The 21701-nt window shown below is 35.6% G+C and overlaps 1 protein-coding gene across 2 annotated transcripts in view; it reads right to left on the reverse strand.

Moving 5' to 3' along the window:
• The window catches only part of SECISBP2L (SECIS binding protein 2 like), a 62396-nt gene that overhangs the window by 30760 nt on the left and 9935 nt on the right, over positions 1 to 21701 (reverse strand). The window contains exons 3-11 of one of the 2 annotated variants that reach the window (XM_021693738.2): positions 19662 to 19986; positions 17876 to 18011; positions 12890 to 13119; positions 12584 to 12608; positions 12111 to 12226; positions 6226 to 6360; positions 4466 to 4546; positions 3545 to 3712; positions 3271 to 3412 (exon numbers count right to left, since the gene is read on the reverse strand). In XM_021693738.2, the coding sequence (XP_021549413.1) occupies positions 3271 to 3412; positions 3545 to 3712; positions 4466 to 4546; positions 6226 to 6360; positions 12111 to 12226; positions 12584 to 12608; positions 12890 to 13119; positions 17876 to 18011; positions 19662 to 19986 (1358 nt within the window). The remainder of the gene's footprint in view (positions 1 to 3270; positions 3413 to 3544; positions 3713 to 4465; positions 4547 to 6225; positions 6361 to 12110; positions 12227 to 12583; positions 12609 to 12889; positions 13120 to 17875; positions 18012 to 19661; positions 19987 to 21701) is intronic. The other variant, XM_044917918.1, reaches the window with a different exon arrangement.

Below are 21701 nucleotides of genomic sequence, written 5' to 3' on the forward strand. Positions count from 1 at the left end.
TTTATACCTGATTGATACCCTCACCCTCTAGTGGCTACCCCAATCCTTTAACAGGTCCAAAGACTAATCTCAATTCTCTTACTCTAGCAGCAAAAAAGCTTTCCTGCTACTTCCCTGAGAGCTGCTATCCAATATAAACATATAAGCCACCTGAGAGGAGGCAGTAGGCATCGTAATTCTTGTCCAAGGCTTATCACCCCCTCTCCTCTTAATCCCATCTCCGGATTAATTCCTCAAGCATCTTGCTCTGTCCCTTTCCCCTTGCATCTTTCAAGGTCCTCCTTGACCCCTGAGATTCTTTTCCCTAACTCCCAATAAGAAGCTAAAAATCTCCTGTATATAGAAGAAAGAAAAACAAAAAACCCAAAAAACAGACAACCCAACAAAACCCTTTCCCTGACTGGCTTCCCCTCAAGCTAAGGTACTATCACTCCCCTTTCCTTCTCAATAGTCTGCTTTATCGGTTATTATACTGATGTGGATGCTATCTAGCTGTATCCAAGCAACGAGGTAAGCCTAGGATCCTCCTACCCCGCCATCTTCCCCAGAGGTCCTGAAATAATCTGTTTTCTCATTATCACGTCCCAGATCATTACAATCTGGCCTCTGCCCTACCCACGCACTCACAACCACTATTGTCAAGATCACACATGAACTTGTAATCACTAAATCTAATTCTCTATTCTAGTTTTTTTCAGCATTTGATAAGACCACATCCTCTTCCTCAAAATTCTGTCCTTACCTTGTATGACATTACACTCTCCTATTTTTCTTACTCTTTCTCAAACCTATTTTTTTTAGTTCTTCCTCTTGCTGTCCTTTAAGTCTGAACATTCGACAAGGCTTTATCCCTGAATATATTTTTCCTAACTTTTCTTTCCCCTGACAACCTTATGTATTTCCACAGCTATACATCCAACTCTATTTAAAACTCACTGACTTCGGGGCGCCTGGGTGGCTCAGTCGGTTGAGCATCTGCCTTTGGCTCAGGTCATGATCCCAGGGTCCTGGGATCGAGCCCCACGTCGGGCTCCTTGCTCAGTTGGGAGTCTGCTTCTCCCTCTCCCTCTGCCTCTCTCCCCTGCTCATGCACTCTCTCTCTGTCTCAAATGAATAAATAAAAAAAAAAAATCTTAAAAAACAAAACAAAACTCACTGACTTCTAACCTAAAATGTACATACATAACTACATGTTAAGTAGGAACCACCAGAATCTCCCTAACTAGCATTTCAAATACAACAGGGCTGGAGTCTGTTCTTCCCAACAAAACTCTTCTTCCATAATCCTTGTTTGATATCATCAAAATCACCACAATCCTCTAACTAGGAGAGTTTGGAGTCATGGAGTCACCTTTGACCTGTTTCCACATTCCATCAGTTAAATAAAAACAACCACCACCCCATCAATTCCTCACAGTCCTTTCACATATCTACAATAGTCTCATTCTTTTCTTGGACTTCCCAAGAAATTCAATTTCTTTGTAATCAATGCTTTCCAACTTAAACACTGGTGGCAGTTCAGAGGTTAATCTCATTTCCATCTGATAAGAATCCTACTCTCCTTTCAAAGCCCAGTCCAAATGTTATCATACATGAAGGCATTTGTAACGTCTTCCCCATAATCTCCCTGTTGACATTAATCACTCTTTTCTTCTGCAAGTTCATAAAACTTTGGCTGGTATCTTTCCTAAGGCACAGGTCTTTATTAGTTATTTGTGTATGTCTTTCCCCTCAACTAGATTATAAACCTTTGACCACAGGAATATCTTAATCTATAATTCCACACCATGCTTTCCATATAGGTATCTATAATTGTATATATCAACATGTAGTCAATGAATCAAAGTTATAACAATGAAGCCATTTGAAGTATCACAGGTTAATAATCTCTTCTCCATAGTAATCAGTTAACATTTATTGAGTGACTATAATCTTCTAACCAGGTTACATGCATCATCTCATTGACTCCTCAAAATAACCCTGTAGCAGGTACTATCATTACCTCCATCTTAATGTCAGGAAACTGAAGCACAGCAAAGTTAAATAAGTTGCCAAGGAACTACATGGAAGAACAGGATTCAAACCAAGGCAGCTCAACTCCAAAGCTCCTGCTTGTCGCCATGAAGCCATACTGCCTCCAGAACACTGCTAACTCTCAGTTCCACTGAGATGTAACTGCCACTCTAACCCAACTCAACAACATTCAACTCAAAAGCTTAGTATGCATTCAATATTATTTTTACTAATAGTAAAGCTAAGGTTTATACTGGACAAGTAACTAGCTATAGATTTAAACATTTTGCAGACAGAATTAAAGTTATACACTGCTAATTATCTTTTTGTCTAAAAACAACAGACCCTTTACATAGAAACAGAAGAAATAGAATATTCCAATTCTCCCTTTTAACACTGGGCTTTTTGTTGGTGCCCTTCCCTTTCCTTTATATTATTCCTCTCCCTCTACAACAAAGGCTATGGAAAGAAATGAGGGAGCACATAAGAGCTGCTGAACTCTAAATTTGACAAGGTTTACTAAAATATACATTAACATTTCAGTAGAAAGCCGAATCATTCATTTTCTCTCTCTCTCTCTCTCTCTCTCTCACACACACACACACACACACACACGTGCACACACCTCTTGATCAAAACTCCTAGGTTTCCTATTATCCAATTTTAAAGTTATAAAGCCAAATTACTTGTGATTCTTATTTCAACCTCTGAAGAAGAAAAACATTAGCTGCTTCACAACGTACACCAACTGACATGTGAACAGAGACCTAAAGGACGTACGAGAACAAACCACATCAGTATATGAGGGAAGAGAGTTTCAGGGAAAAGACATAGCAAGCACAAAGATACTGAGCTAGGAGCATGCTTCCTGTGTCTATGGAACAGTGAGGGGGCTGACTGACTAGAGCAGTGTGTGTCAGAGAGAATGGTGATGGGGGCAAAAAGGTCATAGGATCAGCTAAGATCTGGCCTTAGGAATCTGGCTTTACTCCAAGTGAGATCAAGAGCTACTAGAGGGTTCAGAGCAGTGGACTGATATAATCCTGTTTGTATTTTTAAAAGATACTCCTTTTAAGAGAGCCTGCAGTAGGTAACAGTGGGCTACCACAGTGTAGTACAAGGATGCGAGCTACAAGGGTAACAGGAGAGGAGCTGGTGAGTAGACTCTGGATTTTCTAGATAGATGCAATTAAGATTAACAATATTCAAAAACTATTACCAAAACCAAACAGCGAATTGCTCAGATAGTGAGATCACCTGTATATGCCAGAGGTCTGGTATTAGTAATCTGCCGTGCTTTCATCGCTTGTTGTTGTTTTTCCAGAGCTGCTAACATATCCCCCAAATCTAGCTGCACAGGGGTTTTATTTTTTTTTCCAGCTGCCTTTGATAAAGCTTCCTGCAAGGTAAATGGAACGTTTATTTTTTGTGATAGTATTAAAGTGTAGCAATTTATGATGATTTTGTCACTCCTTCTGTCCATCCCCCCCAAACCTACCAATTACATCTGTTCATAAAAATGAATAAATACCTGTAGTTTTTTTTGCTCCATACTTATTTCTGAATATTCTTGAGCTGTGGCAAGGGCCGCTGCTAAAGCTTTCTTCTTCTGACTTTTTGCACGTTTAGGAACTGAGGTGGTAATGGGAATTGGAGTCTGAACTATATTGATTGGTGAGTTTTCAGGTAAATCATCCAACTAGGATAACCAGACAAAAACATTTGTTAGTGATTCCATAAAGGTCTAACCATAAGGAAAGACAATCCAGAATGTGGGATGTTTTACAGTGTATCTGGACTGGAATCTTTGAGGATTCAATGTCATAAAGAACAGAGTGAGATGGTGGGATCCTTCCAGCCTGGGAAATAGAGACAAACAGCTTAATGCAATTGGTGACGCTTGTCTGGATCTTGGCCTCAAAACAAAATAACTCCCAAGTAAAGTTTTGCAACAACAGGGGAAATGGACTGTATGCTATATGATATCCTTTAATTAATGGTGTTTTCTCGTCTGTAACAGAACTATGGATTTTATTTTATTTTTTATTTATTTTTTTAATTTTTTTAAAAGATTTTATTTATTTATTTGAGAGAAAGAATGAGACAGAGAGAGAGCATGAGAGGGGGGAGGGTCAGAGGGAGAAGCAGACTCCCTGCAGAGCAGGGAGCCCGATGCGGGACTCGATCCTGGGACTCCAGGATCATGACCTGAGCCGAAGGCAGTCGCTTAACCAACTGAGCCACCCAGGCGCCCAGAACTATGGATTTTATAGGAAAGTGTCTTTGCTCTGGTTATGTTGCAAATAAATATTAAGTACCAAATACATGGTTTTCTTCTCTACCATGGTGCCCCACATGTCTTTATGCTAACCTGTAATACTTCTTTTCAACATAGCCACAGTTCAAAGGATGTTCAAATATTTTGCTTATCTTTTTAAAAAGAGTCACTTACTACTTTTGAAGAAAGCTTCTGTTGAATAGTCTCATCTTTAGCATTTCCATTCTCATTTAGCTCTTGAAATCCATCTTCATCCTGAAATAATTTCACATTTTAAGTGAAAACAGTTCAAAGCAATAAACTCTTCAGAAAAATGTTTTATAATGCTTAAGAGTAATGAAAAATGGGGAAATAATTTTTAAAATTCTAATATTAAACTAAAGTCAGTCTTTTTTTTTTTTTTTTTTAAGATTTTATTTATTTATTTGACAGAGAGAGACACAGCGAGAGAGAGGGAACACAAGCAGGGGGAGTGGGAGAGGGAGAAGCAGGCTTCCTGCTGAGCAGGGAGCCCGATGCAGGGCTCGATCCCAGGATCCTGGAATCATGACCTGAGCCGAAGGCAGACGCTTAACGACTGAGCCACCCAGGCGCCCCAAACTAAAGTCAGTCTTAAAAAGGAAATCTCATTTCTCACATGCTACAACATAGTTAATTTCATTATTCAACAATGGTGGCATATCTATACATGTCCATTTTTTGGATTTGTGTCCATTTTAATTAATTAATTCTATTTTAAAAATGGATAGGTAATTGAAAAGAAATACAAGAGGGTTTTTATCGTATTTCAGATAATCTGGAAAATATTTTCAACAGATGGTTTAATATGAATTTCATAAATATATTCCCTGTCCTGCAATACTACACATACCTGTAAATAAGGTTAAAAGTTTAAAAATTTAAAAGAAAATCCTATTCAATTTATTAACTAATATCCTCCTTTATAGTGAAAATTATATCTAATATCTTTAAGTATACGGATGGAACCAATTACATGGTTAAGTGCAAATAATAAATCTGCCACATGTTCTCAATAATTTAATAGAGATGCACTCTGAATTCCTTTAGGTCAATTACTAAACTTATCTAACATATTATTCATCTCTAGTCTCTGGCCTCAAGCACATTTTCCAGTTTAATTGCCATCTCTTGTCCCATTTTATAGAAACTATGCTCCAACAAAAAAGAATTATTCAAATGAGTTACCTGGGATGTTCACTATCTTGACACAACCAAATTCTACTCATTCTTTAAAGTCTTTTCCAACGATTGCCTCTACCCTACTCCAAACCCAAAGGGACTTGTCCCTCCTTTCAACTCCAACCACACCCAAGCAAGTACTAGGTGTGTATGCATCTACATTACTATACCGCAACTTCCCTAAGGCTACTGTGTTTACTCACTTAATGTATCATTCACAGCACCTTATCTTACACATATAACAGGCCTCCAAAAAAAAAAAAAGAGCCAGTTAGATGAATAAATAAAAATATTCCAAGCAGTATACAAACTTTCTGCCTATTAGAGAAAATATCTTTTTTCTTCTCCAAGATTCTCCTGGCTAGCAGCACAAATTACCTAGACTGAACCATTCAAACCTAAAAAACTTGACAAAGAGACTAAACAATAATAACAAAAATTAGGGAGAAAGTTTCATACTAGGAGAAACCCACATAAAATCAAGTTCTACCTCTCCATGTTACCTCAAAATGAATACTCATGACGGAAGTTATAAAAATAGACATTAATGAAGTTAATATTAGACTAACTATACATATCCAGGAGAAAAATGAATCAATACTTCTAAATAATTTATAATCTAATAGCAGAGTCACAGGTTAAGACATAAAAAGTACTTATCAGAATGTAAGAAAATGAATTTCTTAATGGGAACATTTACTCTAATAGTTTACAAATAGAATCTGAAAAAATACCTCAAAATATAAAGACTCAGAATTTGAGTCGCCTCTATGAGACTGACTGGCATTTAATTGCTTATTATCTTGTCTCTTTTGCAAATTGTGTCTTCTTTCTGAGGAAGTACTATGTCCTCGGCATCTGAATCCAACCTAAGTAAGCACCAAAAGAAAAAAATATATTATTTAAGTGAACATTTTACTGACATATACTTACAGAAAAGTACACAAAAGTATAAAACTCAATGAATTTTCATAAAGTGTGTAATTTATTATAAAAGGTTAAAGAGCATTTGACAAGTAAGATCATTTTTAAGGAAAATTAAAAATGTGATAATGTAAGTTACTTCCCTCCTTCCCCCACCTCATACATGAATGTTTAACCAGCTTTACTCGTAATAGCCAAAAACTGGAAACAACCCAGATGTCCTTGATTGGGAGAACAGTTAAACTTAATGCGGTACATCCCTACTACAGAACAATAGTCAGCCACCCAATGGAACAAACTACTGAGGTATTCGATAATCTGGACAAATCCCCAGAGAACCATGAAAGTGAGAAAGCCAATCCTAAAAGGACTGTATGAGTTCATTTATAAAACATTCTTGAAATGACAAATTATATAAAGGGGGGAACAGATCAGTGGATTCTAGGGTTAACAAGAGGCTGGGCAGGAAAGGAAAGGAATGTGGCTATAAAAAGGAAACATGAGGGATCCCTGCAGTGATGGATCTGTTCTTATCTTGATTGTATCAATGTCAATATCTAAGTTGTGACACTGGGCTGCAGTTTTGCAAGATTTATCACTGGGAGAAACTGCACCCTACCTTTTTATTAAACTATTACGTCTTCTAACATCTGTGGTTTTATTTTAAAAAAAAAAAAAATTCCTAAGAAAGGTAAAAAATTAAAACTCTTATTTCCAAGAAAACAGATTTAGAACAAAATTTTCATCCAATCTGTAAATTATTATCCCATTAACAAATCTGTAAAATGTTCGACTGTCATAAGGGCAAGATTCTTGAGACATTTCAAGATCCTCCTCTTAAATACCCAATGCAGCTAACATGAAACACCTCTCTTAACCAGGACACCCAGAAGATGTGAAAAGTATGATCTTCATTACCAGTTACCACCAAATTCTAACAGTAAACAGAACCTGAAGTAGATCTACAACAGAAGGTGCTGATACACAGGCTTTGGATGATGAAATCAAAATTATGCACACAAAGACATGGAACCACCTACCAATTCCCATACTAACTAACTGATCTCAAATGACTTGCTGATAAGAAATAGGATTTGTTTTTTTTTAAGAAATAGAATTTTTATACTCTTTTGGGAGGTAGGCTGCATGGCAGAACAATAAGCCAGAGAAGATGGTCATACACCAAATTTAATTCTTCCTTAGAATATGCACTGTGACAACTGGGCTACTTCCTATAACTAGATAACTTTCCAGATACCCAACAGTTTCTTAATTTTAAATATTTACTTCATTTTAAAATAGGCTCAAAAACATGGATAGTGATATGGACAGAGGAATACACACATGATGAAACAAATCTCAGTAAAATGTTAGCTAGCATCTAACTGGTGGCTATATGAATGCTCTCTGTAAAATTACTTCAACTTCACTATTTAGCAATTTTTGTAAAATATTTTAAAAACTGGCTCATGAGGGCGCCTGGGTGGCTCAGATGGTTAAGCGTCTGCCTTCGGCTCAGGTCATGATCTCAAGGTCCTGGGATCGAGTCCCACATCGGGTTCCCTGCTCAGTGCAGAGCCTGCTTCTCCCTCTCCCTCTGCCACTCCCTCTGCTTGTGCTCTTCTGTCTATCTCTCTGTCAAATAAATAAAATCTTTAAAAAATAAAAAAAATAAAAAAAATAAAAACTGGCTCATGAAAAGAAGCTCATATAAGACTGGTAAACCAAATGCAATTTATAATGTCTAGGTAAATTAAAAAAAACAACTTAATTCACATAAATTACTAATACTAAAACGAGTACAAGCCCCAAAACAGGGATGACCAAAAAGCAAGAGAATAATTCCTGAGCATACCTCTTCATTTCTGTGGACAGTCACTATGACAAAAAAGTAAATGCAAACCTGCTCTCCAAATTATATCTAAAAAAACCCCTGTTGTAAATCATTTACTATACATACATTAATGTTGCTACAAACACTAATACAATTAAAAAGAACAAATGGAACTTGATTTCTTATACTTGGGAGACATAAAGCTCCAGGATTAAATTAAAACCCCCAAACTAATGGTCCCAATGAAGTTCATGAGAACCAAATTTGCATGTATTTCAATTATCTCCTAAAAAGATGACTCAAAAATAGGAAGACATACAGTTTTTTACATAGAAAGATGCCACATCACAAAGGTAATCCATCCTCCCTAAACTGATAGATTAATTTAATGACTAATACAGAACAAAAGAGAAATTCCAAAAATAGATTTCAATATACCTGGGAATTTAATAGATGATGAAGGTGGTTAATATCAAATCAGTGAAAAGATGGACTTTTCAATAAATGGTGCTGGAGATTTGGGTACCCACTTGGAAAATACGAAGTGGAACTATATCTCACACCATGCATAAGACAAACCCAAATGGAATAAAGATTAAATGTAAAAAAACAAGAACATAAACACCCTAGTGGAAAACAGGCAAATCCTTTGTAACTCTAGAGTAAGGACAGGGCTTTCCTATGATTTAAAACCCAGAAGCCACTTTAAAAAACAAAAACAAAAAACAATAAATTCAACTTATAAACTTCTTAATGCTATTTAAAATATGCACTGATATATGGCAATAATAATGAGCAAAGTCAAAAATAAAAGTGAAAGTCTAGCAAAATATTTGTAATTCATATTATAAACTAAAGGCCCCTAAATTTTTTTTAAATCTGATAAGAGCTTGATGGAGAAAGTGATTTTAAAAATACACCAAAAAAAGAAAAAAAAAATATCAAGATACAAAAAAAAAAAAATGGGCAAAAGATATGATCAGACAAATTAACAAAAAACCACAAACAGCCCATAAATACATGGAAAGATGCTCAACAGTATATGGAAAGATGCTCAACAATATCAACAACCATTTTCACCTAATTGGCACAAATCCAAAATTCTGAAAACACATGATTTCTGAAGCTATATGGAAAAAGGCACTCTCCACATTATTGTTGAGACTTAAATGGTATAGTCTGCCAATATTATCAAATAACAGAAGTGGCTTTACCTTTTCACTCAGTGGTCCCTTATCTAGGAATTTACTTTATTGCTATACACACACATTTCTAAAAGATACTGCAGCACGTCTATAACAGCAACAAATTACAAACAACTCAAATGTCCATTAATAGGAAGACTACAGAAATCAACAAGTATATCCATACTCCAAACATTAGGAGTTATTTTTAAAAAGTGTGGAAGCCCTCTTGTAATAATATGAAAATGCTTCCAAGATACATTGTTAAGTGATGAAAGCAGAGCACAGAACAGAGTGGATAAAACATAAGATGCATAATTGTATTTACTTAGAACGACATGAAGAAACTCTCGGAAAATACACAAGAAACTACTCAAAGTGGGACAGATATAGGGAAAAGAAGACAAGGGGAGACAGGGTGAAAATGAGATTTTTTTCATCGTATAATCTTTTTCGTCCCTTCTATTTTTCAACCAATTCACAAAATAAAACCATTTTTTTAAATCTAAATTTTTAGATTCTGTCCACTGTTTAAAATTAAGGTTATGACAGAGTACAGAAAGAACCTGTCTGTTCAAGTGTTAAAACACTGGTAAAAATATTAAAAATCACAGGTAAAACAGCATGGTACAGATACCAAATTCTGATAAATGGAATAAAACAGGCCAGAAACAGCACCTAAGACATAAGAAATTAGCAAATGAGAGAAAGGAATGGATTACAATTTTAGAACAGCTGGTTAACTACTCTGAAAATCTACATCATTATTATATCATGCATCAAAATAAATCTCAGATAAGAAGTTCTTGCAACATTATGCTATAAAAAGGTAGCGGAGGGGTGCCTGGGTGGCTTAAGCTGGTTAGGCGTCTGCCTTCGTCTCAGGTCATGATCTCAGGTCCTGGGATCGAGCCCCACATCGGGCTCCCTGCTGAGCGGATAACCTGCTTCTCCCTCTCCCTCTGCCCCTCACCCCACTCATTCTCTCTCTCCCCATCTCTCTCTCAAATAAATACATAAAATCTTAAAAAAAAAAAAAAAGGTAGTGGAAAATACAAGTGAATATTTATTTCATTTCTAAAATACTTTTTAAGCCTAGAAACAATCAGAAATTGCAAAGGGTAAAATATTTTGACTTAACAGGAAAAAAAAGATTCTGCACATCACAAATCAAACACATACTTAAGAGTAAGTATAACAACACACCAAAAGTAGAAAACACATTGTTCAACATCTGGCTCCAGTTCTTTTGGAATGAAGAGAGATACAAAATAAACAAAACCTAATATACTACATGTATTTGCATAATTTTTGGTTGTTCTTTTACTATTCCTCACCAGTTTGGAGGCTCAATAGCTAGCTGTATTACTTCCTCTCCAGTGGACTACGGATACCAAAAGTCTAACAAGTTATGATTTCAACATAAAATTTCAGCACTTAAACATTTTGTAGATTTTGTTTATCTCATCTATATAAACAATTCTTGTTTTAGCTCTTTTGTTTCTAATCAAATAAAGCTAGACTGCCTCACATGCCTGCCACAAACAACAATGACTCATTTTTGCAATAACCATAGGGGAAAGGGCATTATTCTGCTTGTTCTCCTGACAGTCTAATTAATGTTAGGGTGCATCTAACGTACTTCATTTCAGGGAAGCAAATGAGCAGGCGAGTATTTGGTCTATTTAATCCATTAGTAACTTACTCTTATTTCAGCTCATCCACAGATCTATTCATATGATACTTTTTGGGGGGGGGTAAAATTAATTTATTATTTATTTATTATTTATTTGACAGGGAGAGACACAGCGAGAGAGGGAACAGAAGCAGGGGGAGTGGGAGAGGGAGAAGCAGGCTCCCCACTGAGCAGGGAACCTGACGCGGGGCTCGATCCCAGGACCCCGGGATCATGACCTGAGCCGAAGGCAGCCGCTTAACAACTGAGCCACCCATGCGCCCCCATATGATACTTTTAATACCTTAACTAGATTTAAGGAATCCAGGAAGTCCATCTAAAAACTAAAAAGGAAAAATGCTCATCAACAAACGACTCCCTGATTTCACAGATGACCAACGCAGGAAGACAGTTACTGGGAATCCGTGGCAGTATGTTAACCTGCTCTGCTGTACGGCAGCTAGATATTGTTCCCCAAGACCAGGAAGCCATCTAGTCTGGCTACGTTACAGCATGAGGCAGCAATTGCTATGGCCCTGCAACAAGCACAGAGTGCGTAGCTTGTGGTGTTTATGGTCTAGTAAAGACACACGAACAAGGCCGCAGTCCTAAAGTTCAAAGAATCAATATTTATGGCATTAAAATGCTTTTAAATTTTTTATATGGATAAGAAAAAGTCACAGCAGATGAAACAAGATTGGAGGATATTCTTTTTAAAAGTATGAAATATCCAAATCTATTTCTTAAATACAATAAAGTAGAAAATAGCACAACATACACACACCTATAATAGCACAATATACACATCACCTATAGTCAAGATTTTGCCATTTTTTTCATCAAATAATAATTTTACTGCCTAAGCCATTTTAAGGTTACAGATATCATGATATTTTATGATGATATAATTCAATATGCATCTCTAAAAATTAAGGACACTGCCCTTCAAGACCACTATACCATTTACAATAATTCAAGTTTCTCCAACCTAATTCAAATTACCTGTGAATTATTTCTTTGTTCAGTCTGCCTTCCACCTCTAGAAAACGTCTGGTTTTTTTCCATCCAAGGTTTTTTCTGAGTTGCCTGGCAAGTTACATTGGACCAATTTACACTACCTGTAACCAGATTTAAAAATATGATTTATTTATGAAAGATGCCAAAACCTATATTATCCCTTAACTTTGTGTACTGAAAGTCAGTCACTATACACGTAAAACTGGAAATTTCTCTACAGACTTTAAGTGGTATTCCAGTTCTTAGTAATAGAAGTGCCATCTTGCAGAATACTCCAATTTCTCATTTGAGAAATTTTCTAAGTTTTATCAGCCCAACTGTACTTTCAAAGTAATGTGAATCTCTTGGAAGATTTCTGATTTTTTTTTGCAGTATCAGCAAGCTTCATGCTTAAAAGCAAAACTCTGACATGGACAAAGAAGAAAGTATAGCAAAAACACTATGCAGAAAATAAGTACCTGTACATATAGATGATTCCACATGCTAAAAATAAAAACAAAAAAGACAATTATTTTCTGCTTAAGAGTCAACACCATATGCCTTGCAAAATGTTTCATAACTTAGTCTAGTGTGAAGCATACTTATTTACAATCCTAGAAAAATACTTCTCCATATATATTTTTCATATTAATATACAAAATACATTTTGATCCATTCTATTACTATAGGAATTGCTAATGAAAATAGATACTTGAGCTTTAGAGAAGATACAAAATAATACTGACACAGATGACCGATAAAGAAATCAAAGCAGCATTACATACATTCATGGTGCTAGAATCGGGATTTCTCAAAGCCCCTGCTGCAGGCTGGTTGTTGCTGTGTTTGGGACTGCAGTAGCCACTATCACTGTCAATGTCGGCTTCACTAGCCCCCTGCTCACTAGAGGATTCAGCAGTAGGGTGGGACGCTCTTCTCCTCCTGCCTTTGGACTTCCAGAGCATTGTGGCAGAGCTCTCCGAGAGAGATTTGTTAGCAATATCTGATGGGAAATCTGTAAAGCAAGGAAGGTGTGACATCTCTTTGTGAGGACCAAACTGATAAATTCTTGTTAAATTATCATTAAGGTCGTAAGAAAATGAAGGTATCTAACTTCGTAAATGGAGAAAACAAGTAAAAATTTTTTGGAGAAGATCATCAAAAAGTAAGATGTTCCTGGCAAGTTGGTTTATGACATGTATTTATTATGACATGAGAATAAAATATTTGTATAAATATTAAAACAAACCATTACCCATTTAAGAAAAATAACATCACTAATCCTTTTGAAGTCCACTGCATACCCCGTCCACCACTGCATCCTCTTCCTCCCCCAGAAGTTACCTCCATATGGAATTCTGTGTTTATCATTTCCTCACTTTTTAAAATAGCTTTTTCATGGATTTTTGTATCCCTAAAACATAAATCATGTAATTTTGCAGTTTTTGCTTTATAAAAATGAATTTATACTGTCCATTTTGTGACTTGCTTCCTAGTCTGCCCCATTCCTCCAACATTAGTTTTGAGATTCTGACGCATGTGGCTGTAATTCATTAATGTCACTGGAATCTAGAATGCCTGTGTATGATGAACATACCACACAGTATTTATCCTTTGTACCACTAATGGGATGCTTGGACTGTTTTGGGGTTTTGCATTATTAAATAATACTGCTGTAACCACTCTTACACAGACATTTGAACATATATGTGTGCATGTGGAAGTTTCTTTAAGATAAATACTGCTGGGCCTTATGGCATACACATATTCGACTTTACTCGGTAATGTCAAATCATTTTCAGTCAAACTGTTTAAAACAGTTTATAAACCAACAGCAAGATATAAATATCCACAGTGATCCACATATTCACCAAATACTTGATACTGTCTGCTAGGCTATAATTTTTGCCAATTGTAAGATATAAAAAGATAGCTCATTGTGGGTTTTAATTTGTATTTTCTTGCCTAATAATGAGGTTTGGTATCTTTTCTGATGGTTTTAGCCACTAATGTTTTTCTACTGAGTTGTCTCTTATTTTTGTAGTTCACAAATTGTAATCAAAAGACATTAAAAAAAACTCTTATAATGTCCTCCTACCCTAACAAATAACAATTTTCCTTTTTCTGTATTTCCACCCATAATTTTTACACAGCATTAATACAATTTTGAGTTGGGCTATTTTTTTTTTTTAAGATTTTATTTATTTATTTGACAGAGACAGCGAGAGAGGGAACACAAGCAGGGGGAGCTGGAGAGGGAGAAGCAGGCTCCCCGCTGAGCAGGGAACCCGACGCGGGGCTCAATCCCAGGACCCCGGGATCATGACCTGAGCTGAAGGCAGACGTTTAATGACTGAGCCACCCAGGCGCCCCGGGCTATTTAATATTATGTATATGTTCTCCATAATTATAATGTGAGAAGGCTCCATATTATTCCACTGAGTGGATGTTCTACACTTTTCTTGACTTGTCACCTGTTACTAAACATTAGGAAGCTTCAGTGTGATACTGCAATTCAGATCTTTCATCAAATAGTCCTTTTTCTTTCTAGGGAAACATATCCATTTTAGATACATTCATAGGGGAAGGACAACTGGGTCAAAGGAAAGATTACTATAGTCCTGCCAAACTGTTTCAGCCCCCTGGTGTATCCCAGAGCCTGAGAACAAGGTGGGATCATTTTTTTTATTCATTCATATGAATTTTTTATGTCTTCATATTAAAACTTTTTCAGTGATAGGCATAGTAAAAATCTTTTCCAAGTTTCTGGCTCATTCTTCCACTCACTTTTGATAGACAGAATTTACTTCAGAAATAGTTTCCTCCCTGCCGTCATAAAGATATCTACCTATATTTTCTTCAACAAACGGGTTTTCCCATTTGTCCTTAATGCATGGGCTGTAAATTAGGGATCTGTAATGCTATCTGTGTTATTTTCCATATGTGTTTCCACATACATATGAATCTGTTTCTGGGTCCCCTGTTCTAATTTTCATATACTGCATTTTTTGTAAAAGCCTATAGGAAGTAAGATAGTTTAATAGGTCTTGATATTTAGAAAAAAAGCTCTTTTCTTCTCAAATGGTCCTTTTAGAATTAGTTTATCAAGTTCCCATAAAATTCCTGTTAAAATTTTGATTAGAACTGCACTGAATCTACAGACTGACTTTGGGGAAAATGACATTTGCAGTATCAAATCATCCTATATGAACAGGATATTTAGGTTTTTTGTTTTTTTTTTTAAATATCCTACCATAAAGTTAAGATTTTCTGCATAAATGTCTTGTACATCTTTTGTAAAGTTCATTCCCAGAAACTTGTATTTTTGTTGCTATTATAAATGGCATCTTTTCTCAAATTTTGTTCGTAACACACTGAAATGCACTTAATTTTTGTATATTATATCTAATCATCTTGTTAAACTCATTAAATACAAGCTTGTGTTCAAGAATAAAAATTTGTTACAAATTCCTTTAAGTTCTAATATTTCATCCTACCTGCGACTGACACCAATTAATCCTCAGAAATTAAAAATAAATTAAACAAAAATATTGATAGAATGTACAATCCTCAGAATCTGAAAACAAACTAAAGAATACTGATAAAAGGTATTATCTTCTAATCAAATTTTACCTTCACTTTTCATTTTCTTTTTACTTCTATTAAAGCATAGTTGACACACGTTACATTAGCTTCAAGTGTACAACACATTGATGCTAAAAGAGTCTATACATTATGCTTTGCTTACAAGTGTAGCTACCATCAGCTACCCCCAACCCTCTGACAACCATCAGTTTTTGTTCTCTGTGTTTATGGGTCTATTTCTGCAGGGTTTGTTTTTTTTTTAGATTCCACATATAAATGAAATCATACATTTTTTGTCTTTCTCCATCTGACTTATTTCACTAAGCATTATAGCTTCTGGATCCATCCATGTTGTTGCCAATGGCAAGATTTTTATCCTTTTTTATGGTTGAGTAATATTCCATTGTATATACATACCATATCTTCCTTATCCATTCTCCATTCATTTACCTATGGACACTTGGACTGCTTCCTTATCTGGGCTATTGTAAATAATGCCGCAATGAACATAGGAGTGAATGTATCTTTTCGAATGAGTGTTTTCATTTGGGGGGGGGGGGGGGGTAAAACACCCAGTAGTGGAATTATTGGATCATTTGGTATTTCTATTTTTAGTTTTTTGAGGAATGCCCATACTGTTTTCCATAGTGGCTGCATCAATTTACATTCCCACTGTCTGAGGGTTCTTTTTTCTCCTCCATCCTCACAACACTTGTTATTTCTTGTCTTTTTGATTCTAGCCACACTAACAGGTGTAAGGTGATTATTCTGTTGTGGTTTTGATTTGTATTTCCCTGATGATTAGTGATGTTGAGCATCTTTTCATGTGTCTGCTGGCCATTTGTAGGTCTTCTTTGGAAAAAAGTCTATTCAGGTCCTCTGGCCAATTTAAATTGGATTATCTGGGTTTTTTGATATTGAGTAAATATTTTAGATATTAACCCCTATTGGATATATCATTTGTGAATATCTTCTCCCATTCAGTAGGCTGCCTTTTTGTTTTGCTAATGGATCATCTATTCATTTTCTAATTCTTATGCTTCAGAAGATTGTCTTTGTGGTCACTAAATGAGCAAACTAAAGAAGTAAGGATTTTTAAAAGCAGTCCCAGGGTTTAAAGCATGTAGAAGTCACTAGGACTAGGAATAACCAAAACAGAAAACTTTGTAATATATTACATTGTGATTCTTTCTATAGCCTCTCCAAGCATTTGTTAGTCCATTAATCTCACTGCTTTATGGCTACAAACTACACACAATGACTGTACTAGCAAGAAGATTGTTTTTTAACGGATTCCCAGATCCTTTCTTACTCCTAATGGATCTAAGCAATTGTAAAAAAATAACTGAACTGATGTCACAAAAGAAAAGATACAGCCCAAATGAAAGTTTGCACCATCAAATTTATTTCAAGCCAGAGTGGAGACTACAGAGGGGTAAAAAGTAAAGGTGCCTTTGTTTGAGCAGATGTAATTCTTGGCCTTCGATCATTAACAAAAATTTTTTTACTAGCACCAATGACAATGGGTGAGGAGACAGTTACTTACTCTATAGCTATTAAGCTGAGATCAGAGATACAAACTGGAATTTAATGATATAAACTGGAAAATATTAATTTTTATCTATTACCAGGATAAAGCTTCCTTATTTAAAGTTTATGCAGTCCTCTAAAAAATTCTGGACAAAATGATATCCAACTAGTCCAAAATTCTTCTTGCTTGACAGGATATAGGTGCCACTGACAGGTTTGGTTCAGATCTTTGCTAAAATATGGCACAGAAAACTTGCCAAGTTCTTTCTATAAAGATATTATACAATATTAGAGTATTTTATAAAGGGTTTTAAACTAGTTATAAAAAACATACAATTTTAATTTCTGCCAAATGAGTCCTCAAATTCTTACAATGTCTGCAATATTCCATCTCTGATTTCTGAACTGCTCCACTACTATACGGGGATAAGGACACCTCAAACCCTCCTCAAAACTGCACATTAGCCAGCAAACAAGTTGGAAGAACATTATGGACATGGACTGCTTTTATCCTTCCTAGAGAACTTCACAAAGTGGCAGGATAAATGAAAGAATGAAGGTATAGAATCCTGAAAAGTGGTATAGTCTACAATTATAAAGTCAATACATGAAAACAGATAAAAATCAGTGATGTATACATAAACACTCTTGCTTACCAGTTTGCTGTGAAGCATCTACCAGAAGCACAATTTTTGATCGATTATCAGGACCTGCTGCATTTGTCTCTTTCTGAGTAGCTACATTTTTCACCAGTGGCCTTTTGCTTTTTATGTGCTGTTGTAAAAGCTGTTGCTGATTTAAGCACAAATAATAATAATAATAATAATAATAATAATTTAAAATCCTACTCAATGTACTAAATACATATCTACTATAAAACACACCTAAATGTATGCTCTAAATTAGTGGCTTCCAACCCATGGGGAAAGAGGGCTACTGTGTTAGGAATTCATGACATTATCTGCATCTAATTATACGTTAAATGATGTATTATACACACACATTTTGATACTACTTTTCAAATAACTAGTAACACTACTATGACTAATAAAATATTAATTCATTTTAAATATTACTTGTACTTCCTATTTTCTCAATCAATAATTAATAAATGACAGAAGTATAATCATGTCATATAAGGGGTTGTAAATTTTTATTTAGAAGGGTAACAAAAAGGGTAGTAGCTTATCCAAGGGATAAATTTTCCTTTCATGATAGTAAGAAAGTACAAAAACAATTCTGCTTTAGAGCTTGGAAAGAAAATATAAAAAAGCTGATCCTTTCCTTCATTTTTTAAAACAGAAGTATTCATCACTTAAATAGTGATTTATACAACAGAACTCTGAATTTAACTTCCTAAACTGAAGTGTTGAAAATGCACTCTGAGAAATCCTGTTTCTTCACCACCTGAAAGTTATATACTACTACCTTACTTCCAATACTTGTTTCTTTACGTTCTCCAGCGGTCCCAAAACAATTTCCCTTGACACAGTGTTTTCATGAACAAATACTAATAGCTTTTTAAAGCAAACTGTGCTGCATGTTTGTATTTTAATTTGTAAAAAGTATGCCAAAAGACAGCAAAGACTTTTCACTGAAGAAGCTGGGCTAATGGAATCTAGGAAAGCATCAACTCCTTGATGATAGAGCCACAGATGCATTTAAGAAATCACTCTACCCTCCATTAGCTCAAAAGTGCTGAGAAGAAACATGGCTTTTCTTCTTACTTGCTTTGATATTAAGGCCTCAATATAAAAGTAACCTTTTAGTTAAGATATAGTTACGTAGAATAAACCTTAAATCTCTTGTGTTTTCAAGGCCTTCATGTCTCCTTTTTTTTTTACTTAGTCAACAGACTGGTCTTAAGAGTGGTTTCACACATTTATCTTTCATTTTCTTCAGCCCTAGGAGACCCTGTGTTCATATAATATAGTAAAGCAATACATGAGTAACAAAGTGCTATTGCTACTAAAAATTCACAGAATAGCAACAATGAAGTTGAAGGGATTGAATGAATCACAGATGTTGTTCCCCATAATATCTCCTACTGATTTCTGAAGACTGAAATATATGAAGTGCATTAGTCATTCAACACCACTGGCATGGATCCAAACTACCACTTATAAACACTGGTGTCACTATGTAATTTTTTTTCACTAAATTAAAATAATCTGGAAATATTTGTGTATTACGATTAAATAAAACTCTCTGAAGGAACCTGAATATGACTGTAAATCATACCATCGATTAAGAATAAGGCACAATAAAAAACAGGAAAAATTATTTTATAAATGCTCTACCCTTGATTATTTTATAATAGTGAATGAAATGTTTTACAGTAAATTCAGCATCAAGGCTAATCAATACAAGTAACAAATTACTTACACTATTATTAACAACAGAAATATCAAACATAAAAGCCAATCAAAATAAGTCACTTACTTTTGGTACAACTGGTCCTCTGTTACTGTTTCTGCTTCGATGACTGGACAATGGGAAGACCTGCCCAAGCTGATTTGGACGCTCAGTGCACTCTGTGGTTATAGTATTTACGGTATTTGCAGCCTGAAAGGTGTTGGAGTAAGGTGTAGGAAAAGGATGATAGAATCCCATAACTTGGGCACATGGTGCTGGCATCAGCTGATAATATGTATACTCTGTAGAAACAGGTGGCTGAGCAGATATAATGGGGTAGGCAAGGTATGGTCCAGCAGGGTTTGGATTGGGCTGTTGCCATCGTATATCATTGTTATACAACGGAAATTGTCTGTTAAAATCAAATAAAAAAAACAAATCTATTGACAAGTCTGAAAGTAATGCTGAAGCAAAACCTCTTAATTCATTTTAATTTTAAAAAGTACAGAACCGTGCCTTCATAATAAAAAGGAGATAAAATTATCACCTTATAAATTTCTTTGCTGTAATCAGAGATTATTATATACATGTAATAACAACTTAAATGACAGTATAAAGGAATTCAACCTGATAGTTCTACTGCATTCCAAAATTTTAAAAGTACATACCATTCTTATTTACAACTCTCTCCTCAACCTCCTCAGGGTATTTCTGCCTAGAAGTTAAACACCTAGCTGCTGGATCTGCACACAAAGGCAGTCCAAAGTTCCCATCCAATGCTAACAACTGTGATGGCCTTCTACAAAAAGCAGGGTAAGGTGAGCCCTGTGTAAGGTGATCATTACAATGGGTGATTTGATTCCTCCACCTCTCCTTCTTCAGATAAGCCTCCTACTCCTCTCCCATACTCCCCGAACCATTTGGCCAAGTCAAGCTCTTTTCCTGGCTCCCCTCCTTGGCAATGGAAGCAGGTTCCTGGTCCAAGGGAAAGAAGAGAAAGAGGTAAGCCTGTCCATTGCCATCCTATCTAACATGGCATTAGAGCCTTTTCTAGTGCATTTCCTATTAAGCATCAGCAAGATTCTTCCTGTCTCAGCAGTCCTTACAGAAGGCTGCTGCAGAAGAATGAGTGGCCATGGGGAGCCGGAGCATCGAGCTTTTTCCTCACTACTCCCATAACAAAGCACAATGGAAAAATGTTCACTGCCATAATTAAAAAAAAATACTTTTAATCCGCTGGCTGGTGTACTCGTGAATTCTCAAAGATTATTTAGTATGGTAAGAAAAATTGACTGTACTTTACACTTGGCCATTTTGTCAAATGCAAAAAAATAGTATTAAATTTGGTTTTTAAGTCGCTTCAAATGTAGCCCTATACAGGTCAAAATTGTTTGACACAATGCTAACCTCAATTGAGAAGGATCCCTTATTCTTTGTCCAATCCCCAAAACTATAGAGTTTGAGAGATTATTAACCTGAATATTTAATATTTCATACAGTAGCTTAGTGGCTTCATCTCTCTTACATCAAGAATATCTGAAAGAATGTGCCTTGGCACATTAGTGTGCCACATGATGGCTTATACGTGTGCAGAAATATTGATTGCCTTTGCCTTCGGGGTGGTTGAGCAGAGGCTAGAGTCCAGCTACCTCATCCATTTGTCCCAGAGTGCTAGAGAAATATAATTTTCTATGTGTGATATTACTTGTAAAAGGCTGGAAGTACTTTTAATAAAGCAGTACCGTGAACTACACCAACAAAGTACTAATCACTCAGATAGTCTAAGCAGGGTTAAAAAGGCTATCATGATTATCACAAGTTACACCCTAACCACCAGGTCACACATTACCTGAACTGCAAGATGATTTTGCTAAATCACCCTGTGACTACAGCACAGAAGCTAAATTTAAACTAGAATCAGAGTCCAGAAATATATGTTAACCATAAACACTTCAATGTTAAGAACTATCCCTTGGTATTTTCTTCTTATGCCCGACTGTCCTGGAAGTTAAAAGGGTTTCCGTTCACCACTTTCTGAATATTCATTCCTCCCTTGTATCAATTTATTTCAAAGTAAGTTTAATGACTTATTGTAGGAGATACATCCAAAAAACTCCATTTCCTCTT

This window comes from Neomonachus schauinslandi, chromosome 9 (assembly GCF_002201575.2).
Source record: "Neomonachus schauinslandi chromosome 9, ASM220157v2, whole genome shotgun sequence".
Lineage (NCBI taxonomy): Eukaryota > Metazoa > Chordata > Mammalia > Carnivora > Phocidae > Neomonachus > Neomonachus schauinslandi.